General features: G+C 33.9%; 1 protein-coding gene across 1 annotated transcript in view; it reads right to left on the minus strand.

The window, feature by feature from the left end:
- The window catches only part of TMPRSS15 (transmembrane serine protease 15), a 136,332-nt gene that overhangs the window by 70,598 nt on the left and 45,473 nt on the right, over positions 1–20,261 (minus strand). The window contains exons 9-14 of the mRNA XM_055373826.2: positions 19,784–19,890; positions 13,749–13,889; positions 12,927–13,076; positions 3,929–4,034; positions 3,479–3,629; positions 1,382–1,517 (exon numbers count right to left, since the gene is read on the minus strand). Of these exons, the coding sequence (XP_055229801.1) occupies positions 1,382–1,517; positions 3,479–3,629; positions 3,929–4,034; positions 12,927–13,076; positions 13,749–13,889; positions 19,784–19,890 (791 nt within the window). The remainder of the gene's footprint in view (positions 1–1,381; positions 1,518–3,478; positions 3,630–3,928; positions 4,035–12,926; positions 13,077–13,748; positions 13,890–19,783; positions 19,891–20,261) is intronic.

Below are 20,261 nucleotides of genomic sequence, written 5' to 3' on the forward strand. Positions count from 1 at the left end.
AAAGGTACTGTGATAGTTAATATTGAAGGCCAGCTTGATTGGATTGAAGGATGCGAAGTACTGTTCCTGGGTGTGTCTATGAGGGTGTTGCCAAAGAAGATTAATGTTTGAGTCAGGGGACTGGGAAAGGCCGACCCACTCTCAGTCTGGGTGGGCACAATATAATCAGCTGCCAGCACAGCTAGAATAAAAGCAGGCAGAAGAACGTGGAAGGATTAGACTGGCTGAATTTTCTGGCCTTCAACTTTCCCCCATGCTGGATGCTTCCTGCCCTCAAACATCAGACTCCAAGTTCTTCAGCTTTCAGACTCTTGGACCTACACCTGGTTGCCAGAGGCTCTCAGGCCTTTGGCCACAGACTGAAGGCTGCACAATCAGCTTTCCTACTTTTGAGGTTTGGGGACTTGGACTGGCTTTTTTGCTCTAAGCTTGCAGATGGCCTATTATGAAATTTCACCTTGTGATCATGTGAGTCAATACTCCTTAAAAACTCCATTTCATATATACATCTATCCTATGAGTTCTGTCCCTCTAGAGAATGCTGACTAATACAGGCACTATTTAGGACAAAAATATTTAGGTGATCTAGGTCTGTATGTTCAAAGTCCAGGCTTGATTAGTCATTGTTATTAAATTATTTTAAAAATAGACACAGTAGGTTTCAGACTTAACTAAACTCTTAAAATTACTCCTTAAGAAGGCCACAAAAACCTCAAGGCACCCTCCCCAAAGACTACAGACCATGCCACGTGGCCAGTACAACATTTGTTTGTATTCCAGTGAAAACAAAATGGAAACCAGCTCCTTTATTACTTTTGAATATAAGAAAGATACTAAAATGATCATTAATATGCTCAATAATGAAGAGTGGTTTTCATTGTGGATTTATGTGTAACATGTAATATTTTACTAGCCTCCATTTGGTTTATATTTTGAAGTCTTTGATTTTCAGGAAAAATAAATAACAGTAGGTTGAGATAATGAGAATAAGCCAAAGGAAGATCTACCTGAAAATAATTATTGTTTTTTGTTTTGTTTTGATTTTCTAGAGACAGAGTCTTACTCTGTTGCCCAGGCTGGAGTGCAGTGACATGATTACAGCTCACAACAGCCTCAATCTCTCAGGCTCAAGAGGCCCTCCCGCTTCAGCCTCTCCGGTAGCTGGGACTACAGGTATGCACCACTGTGCCCAGCTAAGTTGTGTTTGTTTGTTTTGTTTTGTAGAGACAGAGTCTCGCTGTAATCCTCAGGCTTGTCTCAAACTCCTGGCTTCAAGCAATCCTCCTGCTTCAGCCTCCTGAAGTGCTGGAATTATAGCTGTGAGCCTCCACACCTGACGTTAATGATTTAATAAGACAAAATACACATGAAGGTTACTTACTAGGAAGTTCTGGTGGAGGAGTTGGCACCAAAGTTGGTTCTGGATAAAGACTCCCATTGCAAATCCCATATGTTAGGCTAATGTCATCCAATGCAATATCACTCAGGATCTTGTTTTTAAAAGCATTAAAAGCAACCTGCAATTCAGAGAGGCATATGAAACGATTTGATTCCATTCTAATCTTCTCTGACTTGATTCTTCTTGTGAGCCCAAGAGATTCAATATTGTCTAGAGATTCAATATTGTCACCTTGAACGATATGGTGACCGTTACTACATAGTGAAATCTTGACAGATCATGCTTTTTAAATTCTTCTGCTGAACCCAACCCCCTTATTATGTGTTCACACTGGCTAAATTTCCAATGATGTCTTCCTTCTGAATTAGTCAATATTGTTACAGTTTCTATCTCTCTGTCTGTGTCTCTCTTATGATATTGTCATATTCCATTGTACTCTGTCATGCATATATATCATCTGGCAGGAGAAAGCAATTTTCTCCCAAATTTCTTCTTTCAGCAATATTAAACATTCAGGTAGTTTTCTTCCTTCTTAGAGCATACAAAGCCTGAAGAGAAAACACCCTGGGGGTGAAGGGGACGAGAGAGAGTATGAGTGTAAAACGATCATTCAGGGCCAGCTGTTACTGGTCACAGTTCACCCAGGGTGTTGATGTGGGATACTGTGCAAGGGTGGTGCCCGGAGGACACAGAACCAGATTTGGAAGAAAGGTCCAGTGGCCAGAGGTAACATATTAGGTTCTCAGGAACAGTGGGTATATTAGCTGTACTTTCCTGGATCCTGTGCTATGTAGAAGAGGAAAGACATAAATAGAATGTCTGCTATATGCTATTTGCTATGCTAGGCACATGGTATACATTGATCTTATTTAATTTTCAACACTCATTCATTCACTCATTTGTTTATTCATTCCACCTACTTCATGCCAGACATTATTCCAGTAAGTATTATTTTCTTCCTTACACATATGACCTAATTAAATTTCAAGGAGACTATGGTGACTTGCTCATGATTTCACAACAAAATGGCAAAGCCGAAGTGCACGTATCTGTAGAACTTGACACTCTCGCACCACCTCATGAGCTGTGAGAAACTGGATCCAATTATATTACTTGAGAAAAGATGCTCAGTAAGTATAGCCACGTCTGGCCACTGCAATACTGACTTCCCCTTCTGCTGTCTCTTTTCTCCCTGGCCTTTCCATTTTCCCTTACCCTTCTTTGAATTATCAGAAAACAAAATTGGAGAGGAAACCTCCCATAAAAGGATCAAAGAAGAAGAAAGAAGGAGAAAGGAAGAGAAGGAAAGAAAGAATGATGGGAGGAAAATGGTTGAGAGTCATTAATTATTGCCTACCTTACACCAAGTCATGGGGAAAATCTGAAGCCTTTGATGATGGCAGTGTCTGTCCAAATATACATCTTCTGAAAGTGGTACTGTTGTGTTTGAAATTACCCATTTAAAACATTATTAATTTGGTCAAACTAATAGCCTCTATTATGCCATATTTTAATTGCAAAGACCCTCAGGAAGAGAACACATTAAAGTGTTATTTGAAAAATTAATTCACCTTAATGTGAAATAAATGATCAGAGACTTCCCAATGCTACAGCTCATATAATTTGTTTCTAAAGGAAATACGTGGAGATTAAATCAGAGTGGGGCAGGGTGGGTGGATGCCTATGGGCATAGGCATAGAAAAGGGCAGGGTTGACCTAGGTGGTATTTGTGAAAAGCTGAAAATTGTAGGTAGGCAGAGGGCTTAGAGATAAATGGTTGGCCTATACTAGAAAGTTGCTGAAGGAAGCTGAAATATTCTAAAAGACTTCGATGTATTTTATGGACCATTATAAGCTGTATTTTCATTAGTACATTGTTCCTCAATGATGGTTTTTAATAGGCTATTGAATAAATAAAAATAAAATACTCCAAGGTAAAATGTGAGGTAGATTGGGCAAGTAGAGAAAGTGACTTGATTATCTTCAGATAATAAATTAATTTTTTTACTGTTTCATTATAAATATAATTGTTCCACCACAAAAAGAATACAAATATAAATAATAAAGTATTTTGCAAACCTTAAATTTGACTGTTTCATTTAGGGTTACTTGTCCATAATTCCAATTGTCTCCATAATTTCCTTCCTTTTGGAAAACTGTCTTCTCCATATTTTGGTCATTGCTGATATTAATGCTTAATTTACGGACATTTTCACCATACATATGATACCTAGTTTGGAAAGAAGCAAAAATGTTTGGATTCCTACAACATTAGAATAAGTCCTTTTCAGAGCTTTTCTAAATTTTTTACTTTCTTTGAAATAATCTTTTTTTTCCTTCTGGGTTTTGGAGTTGCTGGGGATGGGGAGAGGTGTCTATCAATGTTTTATTGCTTATCAGTTGGGAAAAGTAATAGTATATGCAGTAAAACTTTAGCCAACATCTTAGTGAAATATGAGCCTGGTGGCCTGAGCAAGGCAATGTTACCCATTAAAAAAGACAGCGTTTAAACAGGTGTCTACAACATACCAGAAACTAAGGCAAGCTGGCTCCAAAGTGGGATCCAAAGGGAGGCTTAAAAGCCCCACTCGTTCTTGTCTCCCCCCTGGTCCAGTTGGGGTAGAAATGTAAAATCCTGTAAAAATATCAAAAAAAATTTATTTCACTTAAATATTGCATTTTCATTGTGTGACAAGTAGACTTTGTAAGCAGGAAAGAAAAACTTTAAGAAGAAAGGTTAAGGAAATGTATTTTAATATAGTGGACAGGACACTAGACTCGAGCTCAGAAAGCAGTATTTTTGCCATAACAGATTGTTATTGACAAAAATAGCTTAACACTGGGTCTCCCACTTTATTAAACAAGAGTCTTGAAGTGGAGTACCACCAAGGATATATAAAATTCTGACCTATTATGAGTCACTAAATTATGCAGTCCAATTCCTGACTTAATTCTAGTTTACTAGATATTTTGATTAATTCACATGAGGATATTTAGAGATGCTGGTAGACTAACTCAGAATATACACATATATTTAAATACAAATTTGAAGGCAAATTTAAGAGTTTCTAAGATTTTCAGTTTTATATTTCACTGAACACTTCATATCTCTAAATAAGAACTTGCCTTATTTTAAAACAGTCTTATCTTTCTTTATTCCTATGAACGATAAGTAATCAGATCACTGAGAAGCAGGAAGCATGCTAATCTGTATAAAAGCTTTCAAAATAGCACAAGCCACTGCATAAAGTGATTTTTGGTCTGAAATTCATTATTCCAACCAATGATTTCAGTCATTTGAAGTTTGCGAAGGGTTGTTCGGATAACATTTTGAACATTTTCTTAGGGGAATTTATTTTATTCTTAGTTTCCTGCTCACATATTATGACAGTGAGAATCATGTAACTAAATATTATATAAAGCAAATGTGATGTTGGATTAATCTAATTTCATTGGAATGCAATTTTTTATGAGATGATGAAATTTAGTGTTTACTTGAAATCAAGCATCTTCTCTCTTGTGCTTTGCAACAGAAAAATATAGGCAATGTTGCATATAAACTTTAAACTCATTCATTTACGAGATGCAAAGTAAGAACAAGGCATAAAGAAAAGAAGCTAGTAGAACTGCCTGTAGGTATATCAATGCATATTTAGACCAGTGAGGCAAAAATTATTCAGAATAAATGAGTGTTTTATCAAGGTGAAATTATGGTCAAGTGGCTTAATAAATGTAATATGCACACATTAATTTGCTTTATATGACAAACTGTTAATAATGTGTTTAACATTTTATATTAACACATTACTCCTAGTTTATATAATGCTGTAATATTTCATGAGTACATATCTTAGCCATTTTGTTAGTGTTCTAATTATATGACTGCATGGAGAAGAGTGGCCTAGATACAGAAGAGAGGTCCCAGAATCCACTCTTTAAATGCACAACTCCAAATCGCTTTTGAATTTACCTTACTTTTGATTACTTAGAACATAACTGGGGAAGAAATAATTAAAATACCACTGAATGGCTGGGAGCAGTGGCTCACTCCTGTAATCCCAGCACTTTGGGAGGCCGAGGCGGGCGGATCACGAGGTCAGGAGATCCAGACCATCCTGGCTAACACGGTGAAACCCCGTCTCTACTAAAAATACAAAAAATTAGCTGGGCGTGGTGGCGGGCGCCTGTAGTCCCAGCTACTCGGGAGGCTGAGGCAGGAGAATGACGTGAACCCGGGAGGTGGAGCTTGCAGTGAGCCGAGGTGGTGCCACTGCACTCCAGCCTAGGAGACAGAGTGAGACTCTGTCTCAAAAAAAAAAAAAAAAAAAAAAAATCCACTGAATATCATGAATAAATACTCAAATGGTTAACCTATTCAGAAAAATTTCTAATTAGCTACAATTATATAAACACACATCATGCTCCTATTTATGTTTGGCCATGTTCACAGTCAATAGTTATAATTAATTTGAAATATTTTGAATCTGTTTTTCACTTAGTAAGCAGTAATATATTTGGAGTTTTCAGTATGATCAAAATATGATGCTATGACTTCTTTTGTCAGTGATCAGGTAAAACATAATTAATTATGTAGACTATAGTACCTTATAAATCTTGCCTAGAGTAAATATCATATAGAATTGCATATTATTGAATATAGTAAAATAATATATAACATTAAATTGCTATTTTTGTGATATCAGCTACATTCTTTAGTTAACAAATTAGAAGATGAATAAAAGCCTTTATAAAATGCTAAAATTTAAGAGTAGAGATTTGTAGTTTACATAAAAGTGTACTTAGTCTAACCACTAATTGTCCTTAAATTTCATCTATAACATTTTTCCCTAAGGGATCACTTGATCTCTGGTTAACAGATGCCAGATGCAGAAGAAATTATTGTATTCCAAGGCATCCCATTCCGTTTCAACATGATTAGAAAATTATTTTCTTTTTTAAAAAAATAAGCTTATACGCACCTATTATAACTAATTTTGCCTTGTGGGACTATTTACAATATAACATTTGTTAGCTCCACAAAAGTTTAAAGGCCACTATTACATCTCTCCTAAGTCTTCTCAAGATTATCCATCACTTTTTTTTCCTTAAATAATTTTATTAAGGCACAGTTTCAGTTTGCTTCTTTAATTTGAGAAGCTATTAATTAGCTGTACATTCAGTTGCTTACACTTAAAGTATGGAAACTCACATTCACACAACATGTCTGTTGGGCTATCTCACCAGGGAGCAGAGTAGAAACATCCCAATGCATGGAACTATTACTGAAGACAGACCATCATTGTCACTATTTCCAAGTGCATCTCACTTCTAGCTCTCTGACTCTTCTTGGGAATCATCTCTTACACCATTGCTCAATAATACTTTCTTATGCACAATCAAATTAGACCCTTATTCAAGATCTTTTATTATCTCTTTATTTCTTATTAAACCAAATACAAAAATACAGTCTGATATTTGAGGCCCCTGTGTTATGACCTCAATGTCATTTTCCGGCTATTGCACCTATACTTCATCTATTTCCATAGAGCACTTCTGCAAAATTAGATAATTTTAATATTTCCAAACACCTAGAAATTTTTTGACACTTTGTGTCTTCTTTTTTTCTCTTTTACGTCCTTCCACTTCCCCTTCCAATTGTACCTTGTTAAAATAGTATCAATTTTTTGAGGTCATTTAAATCAAACTGTCATCTCCTTCAGAAAGCCTCCCAATTAAAAGTAACCACTTTTTCTTTTGAATTCTTAGTGGCACTTTGTACTTCTCTGATGTCATTCGGCATATTCTGTAGTGTATATATTTTTTTTCTGGAGATGAAGTTTCACTCCATCATTCAGGCTGGAGTGCGGTAGCCAATCTTGGTTCATTGCAACCTCTGCCTCCAGTGGTTCAAGTGAATCTCCTGCCTCAGCCTCCAGAGTAGCTGGGACTACAGGCTCACGCCATCATGGCCGGCTAATTTTTGTATTTTTAGTAGAGATGGAGTTTCGCCATGTTGGCCAGGCTGCTTTCAAACTTCTGATCTCAGGTGATCCGCCTGCCTTGGATGTGTTGGGATTACAGGCATCAGCCACTGCACCCAGCCTGTTGTATATTTTATTTATGTTTATATGTGACTTTTTAAACTTGCTAGAACTTTTGGAAACAAGAAAGACACTTTGTTCATTTTTTTTCTGTCATGATATGAATTAGCTGTCTGTTGTTTAACATATTTTTGTTACAGATTTGCTTTGCTTTTAAATTTATTAAATTTCTACATAAAAGGAACAATTAAAGAGATTTTTTCATAACCACATGGGAATTTATATGGTCAAAAATAATTTCTTTTAAAACCCTTTGACTTCCTTGAAATGTCTTCTAGAGCTCTTAGAATCAGTCTCAGTCAACTTAAAACCCAGGATATTGGCCAGCCATGGTGGCTCACATCTGTAATCCCAGCAATTTGGGAGTCCAAGGCAGGAAGATCATTTAATTTAAAAAAAGAGGCCACCTTATACTAATAATAATGATAGCTGTGGCTGTTTTTACAAAAAAGAGAAGGGGGAGTTTGACAACATAATGAGGCCCCATCTCTATAAAAAATTTAAAAAAATTGCTGAGTGTGGTAGAATTCACCTGTGATCCCAGCTACTCAGGAGGCTGAGGTGGGAGTATCTCTTGAGCCCAGGAGTTTGAGGCTGCAGTGAGTTATGATTATGCCACTGTACTCCAGTCTGGGAGACAGAGTGATCCTGTCTCTAAACAAATGAATAAGCCCCAGAAAATTGAATACATTTTGTTTACTTAAGCTTGTAATGATCTCTTTTTTGAACTATTAGGTTTTTCTTAAAACTTCTTTCCATCACTTTTTTCCTGCTTATCTCTTCATGAATTGAACCTAGCCTCTCTCCACCCAACATCCTAATTAAAAAGCAAAACTTCGGAGCATGTGCTGATCTGATATACAGATAGCAGAAACTGGAGAGATAGTAGAACTTCCTGAGATCCTAGAAATCCCTCTCAAGAAGGAAATAGGCTGATGCAAATTGTTTCATGATTTGTAAGTACATATGTAAAATTAGCTGAACCTAGTAGATAAATATTATTAAAAGCTTAAACTGATGCATGGCCTAAATTCAGTCAGATTTTATCAATTTTAGAAAGTAATAATATTTTCTAAAATTCAACATCACAGGAAAGATAAGAAAATAAAAATATTACTTTTAAAACATTAAAGTTACACTTATTTTAGAAAAAGTTTATATGCTAAGTTAAATGAAGATATCTAAAAGAACTAATATGATTTTGAAAATTGAGCAGAGTGACTATTTTCCTCCCCAACATATGACTTAGAACAGTACCACAGCCAATGTATGTTTCTTGAATACTTTTGCAGTATGAAAAGAAAGTAGTTATAATACCTAACATTTATATAGCACTTCCTATGTGTCAGGCATTTTTCAGAGTTTTTTCCTAAACATAGCAATCAATTTAATGTTTATTACATGCCTTTAATGGCAGGTCCTATTGTCCTCAACCTCACTTTCCAGATAAGGGAATTGGGGCAGAAATAGAAGATCGGAAACTTGCCTAAATGGCAGGGCTAAGATTTAAACCTGGCTAAGACTCCAGGGTCTATATTTCAATGGTTTTTACAAGTAAACTATACTACCTCCCACAGTATTACAAACAATTGCAATTTCATTGGTAAAGGAAACGAAAGAAACATTTTATTTGAGCTATGTAGTCCTCTGCGATCCCTATATTTCTGAAGTTTCCACATATTATGAATCTCATTTTTCCTGAGCCTTCTAAATGAATGGGCCACTTGTGAGCACCTCAAGATGCTGTTCTACCTCAACACCACCTTCTTGACCAATTCCTTTTGCTTCTAAGAGGTACAGAGAAACCCTGACTGCTGACAATACAGAGATTTAGAAGCCATTGCTTCACCAGAAGAGAGTTCTTCAGAAGGACTAGACAAATTAAGAGCCTTAGGTGTTCTTACCTAAAGCAGTATTAATTCAAAGTTTATCTGTTTCATTTAGTCTTTTCTGTCACTTAAGGTAAAGGCAAAGAACAAAACAACAATACAAACAACAAACCTGCCTGGATAAGAGGAACATCGAGAAATATTTAATTCTCTTTCATTTCAGAGATAGGATGTTCTGACACATAAAAAAGCAGGCTAGAAGAAAAACGCCCTTTGGAGAGGAATGACTGGTTGATTATGAAATCACAGGTATGGGAGTTGGAGAGGACCTATTAAACCCTATCATCTGTCCTCATTATATGACTTGTCTAATTTTAAAAATCTCCTGCTACTACGCTTTCTCCTGAGACTTCATTTCAGACCCGACTATTTAAAACCTCCACTTGACATTCAACCCGTTTCACTTTGGTCAGTTTCATCTTATTTCCTTAGTTATTTAATCTGTTGGCAAGCTGAAACCATTTTCCCCTTTAATGTACTTATGCTCTTCAAATATCAGTGGAGTTATTTTATCTCTTATTAGGATGACATAAAAGCAGAAAAATGATAATTTGAACATCAGAGATTTCAACCACATAAAAGGTATCTGTCATAGTCAGTAGATATAAATGCTTTTTGCACTTTCCTCTAACTACTCTTGTCCAAGTGTGGTAGAAACTTTTTTTTTATTACAGTAAAGAGAAAAAAAAAATCAGATTATTTGACTGTTTTAGGCCAGACCCCTTCAGAGAGTTGGGGTGATTATCATGTAGGGGTTAGTTTTCAGCTGTACAATTAGTGATTTTTCCATGGAGAATCAGGCTCTGGGAAATAACTTATTCAAAGAAGATTAATTATGTATGAGAGTATTCATGTCATCATTTTCAACACTAAACGTTTTTTGTCTTATGGGGTTGGCCATTTACATAAAGAACATTTTTTATGTGAAGGCCCACACTGGTGACTCATTTAGCTGGATCCTGTTGGCTTCAGTTAAAAACTATATTCAGAATCTGACCTTTTCTCACCACATCTGCTCCCACTGATCTGAGTCTCATGACCTCTTCTCTAGTTAGGCAATGGCCTTCCACCAGTCTCTTTTCAACACTCTTGCCCTCGCACAAACTATCTTTCAACAGATCAGTCATGTTCCCTCTGCCTGGAATAATCTGTGTGGCTAATTCTTTCAATTCCTTACAGTTTTGATTCAAATGTCACTTTTTCAATGAGACTTACTGATCATCTCCTTCTAATTTGTAACAACATCTTAGCCCCGTCCTCCCCATCCTCTTACAAAGCTTCACGTTTTCCCAAAGTACTTATTCACATTTAACACACCAAGAAACAATTAATTATTTTATATATATATATATATATATATTTCCTATTTTCTGTTTTGTCTTGCTAGAATTTGTGTTTCATGAGAACAGAAAATTTGGTTTATTTTGTTCACAGATATATTCTGAATGACTTGAATAAGGCCTGGAGCTCAATAAATGCTTCTTAAATAAAAGAACAAAATAATACATTTGAAGGGGCTTTTACTGATGACTCTGAAATATATTAAAGTAGTCACTTTTCACTAAAATCTATTTTCATTAAGTTGAAATAGTGTGATGAACCATATTTTGATATTCTAGGGATATCATTAAAGAAGTAGGATTAGTCAGATATATTTCTATCTTGAAAAAAAATTAACTCTTTAAAGTCCTTTAACTAAATGTCACTCACAATTTATGTTAAATCAACCACTTAATTTTCAGGTCTTAAAATCAGGAATATTAATCTTTGTAATTGGTCATTAATACCAAATTGCAATGCCAATTTGCTTAGAATGTTTGTTAACTTTAGAAACTATTTTATTCAGTCAATAACTTATTCAGAAATTACTTGAGTCAAAGTTGTAGATATTTATTTACATATTCAAAAATAATTTTGCATGTTAATTACATTCATGCACTGAGAATACCTGATATGGTTTGGCTCTGTGTCCCCACCCGAATCTCATCTCCAATTGTAATCTACATAGTCCCCATGTGTTGAGGGCGGGACCTGGTGGGAGTGATGGGATCACGGGGGCTATTTTTCCAATGCTGTTCTCATAATGGTGAGTTCCCACAAGATCTGGTGGTTTTATATGTGTTTGACATTTCTTCCTAAACACACTCACTGTCTCTTGCCTGCAGCCACATAAGACGTGTCTGCTTTCCCTTCTGCCATGATTGTTAAGTGTCCTGAGACCTCCCCAGCCATGCAGAACTATGAGTCAATGAAACCTCTTTCCTTTATAAATTACCCAGTCTCGGGTATTTCTTTATGGCAGTGTGAAAATAGACTAATACATGCCCTATTAATTCAAAGTTAAAAGAGACTAGGTTTTTGTCCCTGAAAAGAATACTGTGGTAAAAAGAAACAAATAAGTGAGTAAATATAATGCTATACAATAGGAAAAACGGAAGAGGTGCTTACAATATTTAAGGGAAAAAAAATTTCAACTTGGAGGTTTTGGACAGACTTTGTGGAAGTTACTGTATATGACCTGTATCCTTAATGCCTAGAACCATAGCTGGTTAGAGATGGCTTTTAACGTTTGTTTGAATGAGACAGTATTCTCATCAGTAACTTATCAGCAAGTCATACTATAAGATGAATTTTGACTAAGAAAATTATAGAAATTCACAACTTTTCACTGTTTTTTTTTGTAATTTTCCTTATACATTCCTTCTAAGATTTGTAACTCTCACTTCAGTGATTATATTTGGTATTATGAATATATGTTCCTAGACTTTCATGATTGATCTTCCCACTACAAGTTCTTTAGCTTCTAATATTTCACCATGATTTCTGGTTTCTCAGCAAAATATTATTGTCTCTAATATTTCCACCTGGCATCAATTCTAATATCTCATTCAGATGAAAAATGTACTTAGAAATCACAACCTTGCCCTATTAGCGTGCTTTAGAATCAGACTTCCATAGAGCTTCTCAGAAGAAGCAAATCTATCTTTGTTTCAAGATAGATTCAATCTTGTATGTTGAATGTATGTATATTTGTTTCAATCTTGTATGTTGAAAATGCTAAGGAATTCTTTAAAGGAACATTGGAGATAACAAACAAATTCAGCAGGACTGCTGTTGGGTCTAAGATCAATATGCAAAAATCCATTTTATTTCTGTGCACTAGCAATGTACAATCAGAAAACGAAATTAAGACAACATAGACCAAACTTCAGAAAAGCTAACTGCCTCACTCAAGTCTACTTAGTTAATAATAAGTGGCAAGTCTAGGATGACAACCTAGTCTTGTCTCTAATGGCCTCTGTGTACTTTTCAACATTTTGCAAATATATAGGGTAAACCAATATATTTCTCGAAACACACTCACTTTTACTTGCCTGTTTGATTACCATTTTTCATTTAATTAATTGAATTTTTAAAAAACCCAAAAAGACTTTTGCATTTAATACAGCTCACTTTACACTGCAGTACAACACATACCTCTTTCCTTTTGATTTATGAATTAAAATCCTTTTGACTTCTGAATTAAATGAATTATACCTGAAGCATTGCCAAAAGTGTGGTCAAAATTGGGTCCAGTAAAAGGAGAAAAGGTGCTTCCCTGAATCCTTTCCCATTCATTATCATCATTTAGATCCTGGACCCAGAAACAAAAGCCATCCTCAAAGTTACAATTAATTTTCTCATAATCTGTGAATGAAAAAAAAGAAGGAGTCAAAAAAAATTTAGTCCATAATGTGAGTAGTTATATTAGATTGTATTGAAAATAATCTAACCTTATACAGCTTATACTTCAGTGGTATGTACAAAATCATTATTTTTTTATTGCTCTTAACTCTGTTGAATTCTATTTATTTTTTTTAAAACAGCTTTTTGTTGCCAACTGTGTTAAATTAATACATTTCCTATACTCTGTCAGGGTATTAGCAAATATAAGTTTCTAGTTTTTTAAGTTTTACATCTTGTTTTCATTGGTTCACCCACATAAACTTTGTTCCATATTTTTCTCTCTCCTGTTACTAAATTTAATACCTTGATCCAAATTAAGTTTATGTAGAATTTTCTCTGAATTAGTTTTATGCTAGTATTTTGTAACTTGCAATGCTTGCAGCAAATAAAATTTTAATTTGATTTTATAGTGATTTATAAGTTTTCTCAAATTGGTTATTTGATTCCTTTGAAAAAGGTAAACCATTGTCCAATTTCTCATTTCTTTTTAAGTTCTAAGAAGAGAAAGATGCACATACAAGATACTCATTATAAAATTACATCATGAAAATTTTAGATTCTGCTACCTTTAAAATTCCATTATAACATTAAAGCATCTAAAAATTAAAAAGCCAAAAAATAAATAATACTTACTATTAAGCTCACTGCTGTTAAATGCAGTATATGTTGCATTAAAGCCAACATAATCACTTTCATCAGATTCTATAAGAAAGGTGGCAGTAACTTGGTTGGAAAAAATTCTTATTGTGCCAGGATTAGTTTCCCAAATAGAAGCTACAAAATAAAATAAACAACTGTTATATGTATATATCTATCTGTTCATCTATCTATCCATCCATCAATCCATCTACCGAACTATCAGTTTGTCAGTTGATCCATACAAATATCTATCTGATACCACTTAGTTAACTAAAAGCATTAGTCTTACATTTGTTTTAATTAAAATATCTCTTCTCTCAAACACTAGAAAGCCTCAAATTATTATACATATTTATGGTTTGATAAAAAAGGTATTTTTAATTTTTAATTGTTAGCTTTATGCACTATATATACATAGAAAAGATGCATTCATTTACTGGCAAAGTTCATCTAAGAAACATTAGTTAAGCAGTTTTGAAAATTAAAGTCAACTTAGCTTTATCAGGTATTTACTGTGTCCCACTCACAGGGGCTTAATCTGGGTAAAATAACAGAAACAAAAGAGTATTCTTTGGCTCTTTACGCTTGTAACTATACGACCTCAAAATAATACCAGGTGACTTAAGATTGTTTCTACAGCATTTTATTTTGATGTAACATTTGTCTGTCTTGAGTATAAACTGCTTAGAGGATTTTTTTTTTCATTTTTGATTGTCAAGAGTTAGTATAATACTAGGATTATAAAAAGCTTTCATATGATGCTTTACAAAATCATTGTTACATAAAATTTGCTTTTATGAAAATGTACAGCACATACATTTTCAAAGGGGTGATCTTGCCTTTAGCGGAGTGAAAATTGGTTTTGAGGGAGAAAAACAGTTTTAATTTTTAAATGTGTAAAGCTCAGATATACCCACAGTCCATGAACAGATACACAGAATATAGTGCATATGAAATATTAGACTTTCACGAGGAGCTGTTAGAAAAAAACAAGGCCTGAAATGGTCTCTTAGTGGAGGTGATAATCAAAAAAAGTGTTAACAAACAATGCATTAGCATTTTAGTTTGACAATCTGAACATGGCATCAGATTCAGGCCTATAAAAAATACCATACTTGCAGATAGGAGACAATGAACCACTTTTAAATAACAGTGAGTTATTTAACACTGAGTTCTGAAAAGAGATACTTTTATGAACTATTAGATATCTTGTGATTATGTAGTAATTAGGAAACAATGTGATACATACAATGGAATTTCAATATAATCTAATAGAAAGGACATCATGAACAAGCATTGATTCACATCTTAATGTTTTTCCCCAAAATGTGTGTCATGCATTCAGTGTTTTTTATGAAGAACTATTATTTAGACTGTTGCTATGGCAGCATGCACACCTGTGTAATTTTAATACTTCTCATATTGAAAACCTTTGGAGTTCATAAGTGTTAGTCACTTAAGGGATGTGAACATTCTAGAAACTTTAAACCTATCTGCCTCTTTTTTGCTTTTTATTCCATGGCAATGGAATTCTCTTGGACAATGGCCTCTGGCTGGCATTGAATGTGGTTGGTGGTTCAACCACACCCTTAGTGTGTTGGATTTCATAGTGTGTTGGATTCTCATGATATATAATAGAATTGTGCTAGTCTAAAAAGTCCAGGAGCTTACCTTGAATTCCATTAACCTGCTTCAGAGATACATGAAAATCTCCTGAAATGGTGTAGAATATGTGTCTGTAGAGATTTTACAAAACTTTCATCAGATAGTCTTAAAGTCTCCTTGCCTAATAAGAGTCCCAGGACTACAGATCTAGTGAAAGCCATGTATTTTACAAATCCAGGGAGTAGTGGAGGGTAGTGGTTAAGAGCAGGGGCTCCAGCATCAGTATTTGATTGAGTCTTGGTTCCATGTCTTACTAGACTACTCTGTGCCTTTCTTCTGTAGTGTTACAACTTTTTCCCATAAAGATTTGTGATAAGGAGTAAAAGTAATTCTCATGTAAGACAGTGACTGGTATATACTAAATGCTTAGTGAATTCTATCTTTTGCTTCTCTATCTCATCAACTAGGTTGTAAACCTTGAAAAGGATGAGATCATGACTGAATGCTTTCTGTGCCTCTGTCATTTTACCAAAGCATAGGGGATTTTTAATCAATATTTGAGGGCATATATCATGATGTGAGTAAACAGAGTAATAGAATTTGCCTACATAAACGAGACAGGGTTTGTGTTGAAAGAAAAAGAAAACAATTACCTAATATCTTTTAAAGGATGACTTTTTTCCTATATCACAACTGATAAATTTTTAGACATTCCTTAAGAAAATCCAATGTCTTCTACTAAAAATCCAAAACTTTTATGGATGTTAATTTGCATAGACTGATCAAGCAGTCACTCTTAAATGTGAATTAACTCATCATTTGTCTACTAGCAGCAAAGGCTCTGGCGAATAGGTTTTGTGAAAGAAGAAAGAAGTATGATACAGATGTGGGGAATTTGGAAAGAGGGCAATGGACGGGGAAGACCAACTTTCTACAGAATAGGATTCAACAGATCTAGTTCAAACTACTTATATTATCCAATTTATAAGAGTGAAAATGCAGCAACTAGAGTACCATCTTTATTATAAAATAATTTCTAATATATTCAACAAGTCTTAGTGAGTGCCCACTATGAATTTAGTCTGGGGTCAAGTGCTGATGACATAGAGAAGAAGTAACCAGTTTCCTCTATTAGAAGAATTTATATTGGTAAGTTATTAAAAATAACCATAAAATTAATATATAAGGGAAAAATGCTATGGGGGTACTAAAGAAGGAATCTTTAATTTTGCCAGGCACTATGATTGGGGAATCTTTGAGAATTTCTGGAAGGGATGACTTAAGCAAACTTAGTGCTTGCTAAAATAAACTTTTCCACATAACATACCCCTATCAACAGAAGTGAATTAATGGGTACTTCTGAGTATACATAAAAGTGTCCTAATAAAAGCACAAAATGTATTGAAAATGCTTTTCTTTGAATAATATTTGCCTATATTGTTTAATTCCATAATGCAGTGTGATTATTTTTGTTGTAGGATAAGTTGACAATTCAGGAATATACACTATGTTTATTGCATAGCTTTGGCTATAGCTATGCACACTTCTGTGTGCCTCAGGATAAGCATGGCCTTACACAATGTTAAGCTACAGTATTAGAAATATATTGTCAGCAGTCCTGTGGGAATGGAATACCAGCTAAGCACTTGAGATATAAAGAATGGCATAACAACTATGCACTCAGAGACACAATTCCTGGGCTAAGCATTTTGAAACCGTTTTCAGTGTGCTAACCTAGGCATTTTTGTTGTCTTTCTTTGAAGATGCATAAAAACATTTATAGATTTTTCTGAACACTAAATTAAGTAAGCTCACTCACCGTCTTCTACCCCTTTCATATGAAGTATTAATAATTATTACAACCATTGAATTCAATATTATACCTTCATCATTGCAACTTAAAGAAAACACTTTTGAAATAACTTTCTGAGCACTCTATTTTGATTTACTTCAATTTTCATAATTATTTGAAGAATGCACTATCACTTTACACAATGTCTGTATTTCTCTGACGCTTTTTAGCAGTTAGAGAACTTTTGCATCACAATTGTAGATTAAAATGATGGAAAAAATGCCTTTAGGATTTGTTTATGCTGATTTCCCCCTAATCAGGTATATAACAACTATTTTATGATGATAATTCCTTACATTGTCTCTATATAATCCCACTTACCCTAAGTAAAAAATTTATATATTTCCCATGTTGTACAAATAATAACAGTATTTGAGATTGTATATTTTGAATTGGAATTTAATGAAAGCAAACCTTGTAAGCACCTTTCACATAAAGAAATTGCTAAAACATTTAGGGAAAGATGAGCTTGTGACTTGAGAATGAAAGTATCTGCATTATTACCATACAAATTAACTTTACACTTATGGGAAATACTGCTTGTTTCCATTGATTATACACTATAATACCATATGATAGAAATATATCCCAGTTGGTGTAAATTCAAATAAACAAACCTTGAGTTTTTACAATACACCAGACTTTGTGCTAGATGCCAGTTGTAAGATATTATTAGTTTTCTTAGAAAAAGTTAGAATTTTTAATTGTAAAATTTAACACCCAATACACTTTCTCACATTTTGAGATTATAATTAAAATATTTAATTTTCAAAACTTTAAAATAAATGATTATTCTGAATATCTTAAAATTAAGCAACTACCTGTTATAATATAACTACATATTCATTGATGTTTTCTGCTTGGATATTCAGTTTCTTATTATATTTTTATGGCAATTAATTGCGTATTAGTCACATCACTATGGCTAAACATTTTAAAATTTATTCACAAATTGCTGATACCCTAACCATGTGAAAATAATATTTAGACAGACCATGGTATTTGAAGAGTTAAGAAACATGAGAATATCTTATGCCTACCACTTATTCAGCCCCCAACCTCTACCAATTTAGATTTTATCTTCTGTATAATAGGGATGATAATATCACCTACATAATTGGTTTGGAAGAGCATTTAGTCAGTCAACTCAAAGTGCTGACAACACTCCTTTACACAGTGTAAGTGAAAATATATGGTAAAGTTTATTAATGTCACATTAGTCTTTGGAAATATTTATATGAAGTAACCTATTTGTTCACCTATGTAAATATTTATGTTCATCATAATTTTAAAAAACTGCATTTATCAGCTATAGAAATAGATTATGAAATGGTTGGCCCATTTTTTTTTAAGAGCAAATGTGACTTACCATGAGTTCACATGTTTTATATATACTCATTATGATATTTGTACTTGGGCTTTTAAGGCACAAAGAATAATTGTATTATGTTTCAAGTCAGAGAGTTTGGGCTTTGATTTCTGCCCCCAACACTGTGAACTTATGGTAATTTAATATATTATACCTCATTTTACTCTTCTGTAAAACATATTTTGCAGGTTTGTTGAAAATATTAAATAAGAAAATGCACATTGATTATTCAGTAGAATATCACACAACAACACCTAATAAAAATGAGATATTATTAGCATATGCTTAAATATTTCTCAAATCATTAAATCTGTAAAAAATTATTCAATAGGATTCACTTTTCATTACCTATAAATACAATTTGAGAGGCAAGGTTCTTAAAATGAAGTTATTATATAAAATTTAATCACAGGTGTCACCAACCTTATCTTAGCTCCACACTTAACTATTTCTCCAACATGAGAGGAAAACTAATTATTCCTTCAGCTTCGTTTCCACATTCTCTACCTCAACCTCACTTTATTTCCCCCTGGAATTTTGCCCCTAATTTCACTGGTTACTGTAAATAGATCTGTGCATTTTGGGGCCGGGTGGAACAAAGGGGCATGAACAGAAACATATTACTAGGGCATTCCCTGCCCTCTTTTCAGCTTCCAGCCCCGTCCGTGTGTAACGATAAATGGTTATATAGTAACAATACCATCCATCCACATCTATCATTTACTTAGCCTACCTCCTTGGCTAGACAATGTTTTAGCCACTTTATTAGTATTAGCCTGCAGGAGACCCAGGAGCAGGATGAACATAAAAAATGACAGAACCGCTGTGAGTTTATAACCTATGCAATGCAGAGAAAACAGAATAGTAATTTTCAGGGATTGTGTGAATTTGGTTAATAGGGACTAACATTTAAACAATGTATGGTAACCAAATATATAATTATAATCCTTTGACAAATTTCACATAATTTTTAAGATATTAATTAGGAGAGGACAATGTTAAAACGTAACTGCTTTATTATGAAGACCACATAGAGCACTAATTTTCTAATTTTTATAAAGAGAAGCAATTGTTTTTTTTTTTTTTAGTTTTATAAGTTTCAAGTCCATATTCACTTCAAAATCAAAGGGAAAACATACCACTCCAAAAATTTACCCACATATTTTCATTTTCATAAGTAATTGTATATTTGTTTCAACTTACCTCTTAAAATCTTGCTTGATCCTACACCTTCATAAATATCTAATATATCTGTATAATATGTATTAAAATCATCGAAGCTCAGTTTAATGGAAAGTCCTTGGTTTACACTAAATTAAAAGCAAAAAATAGATTACCAAATTTTTAACAGTTGTCATATTTCTTAATGCATTCTAGAATTTGTATGTGTTTTCTTGTGGTGAACACCACATAATATGATATATACTCTCTTAAATTTTTAAGTGTACAGTGCAGTATTGCCGGTTATGAACACAATGATGTACAGCAGATCTCTAGAACTCTTTCAGGACTGAAACTCTGTATCAGTGAATGACAACTCCCCATTGCTTAGTCCTCCCAGCCCCTGGCAATCACCATTCTCCTTTCATTTCCATGAGTTTAACTACTTTCTATGCTTCATGTAAATGAATTCATGCAGTATTTATCTCTCTGTGACTGGCTTATTTCACTTAGCATAATG

The sequence above is a fragment of the Gorilla gorilla genome, chromosome 22 (assembly GCF_029281585.2).
Source record: "Gorilla gorilla gorilla isolate KB3781 chromosome 22, NHGRI_mGorGor1-v2.1_pri, whole genome shotgun sequence".
Lineage (NCBI taxonomy): Eukaryota > Metazoa > Chordata > Mammalia > Primates > Hominidae > Gorilla > Gorilla gorilla.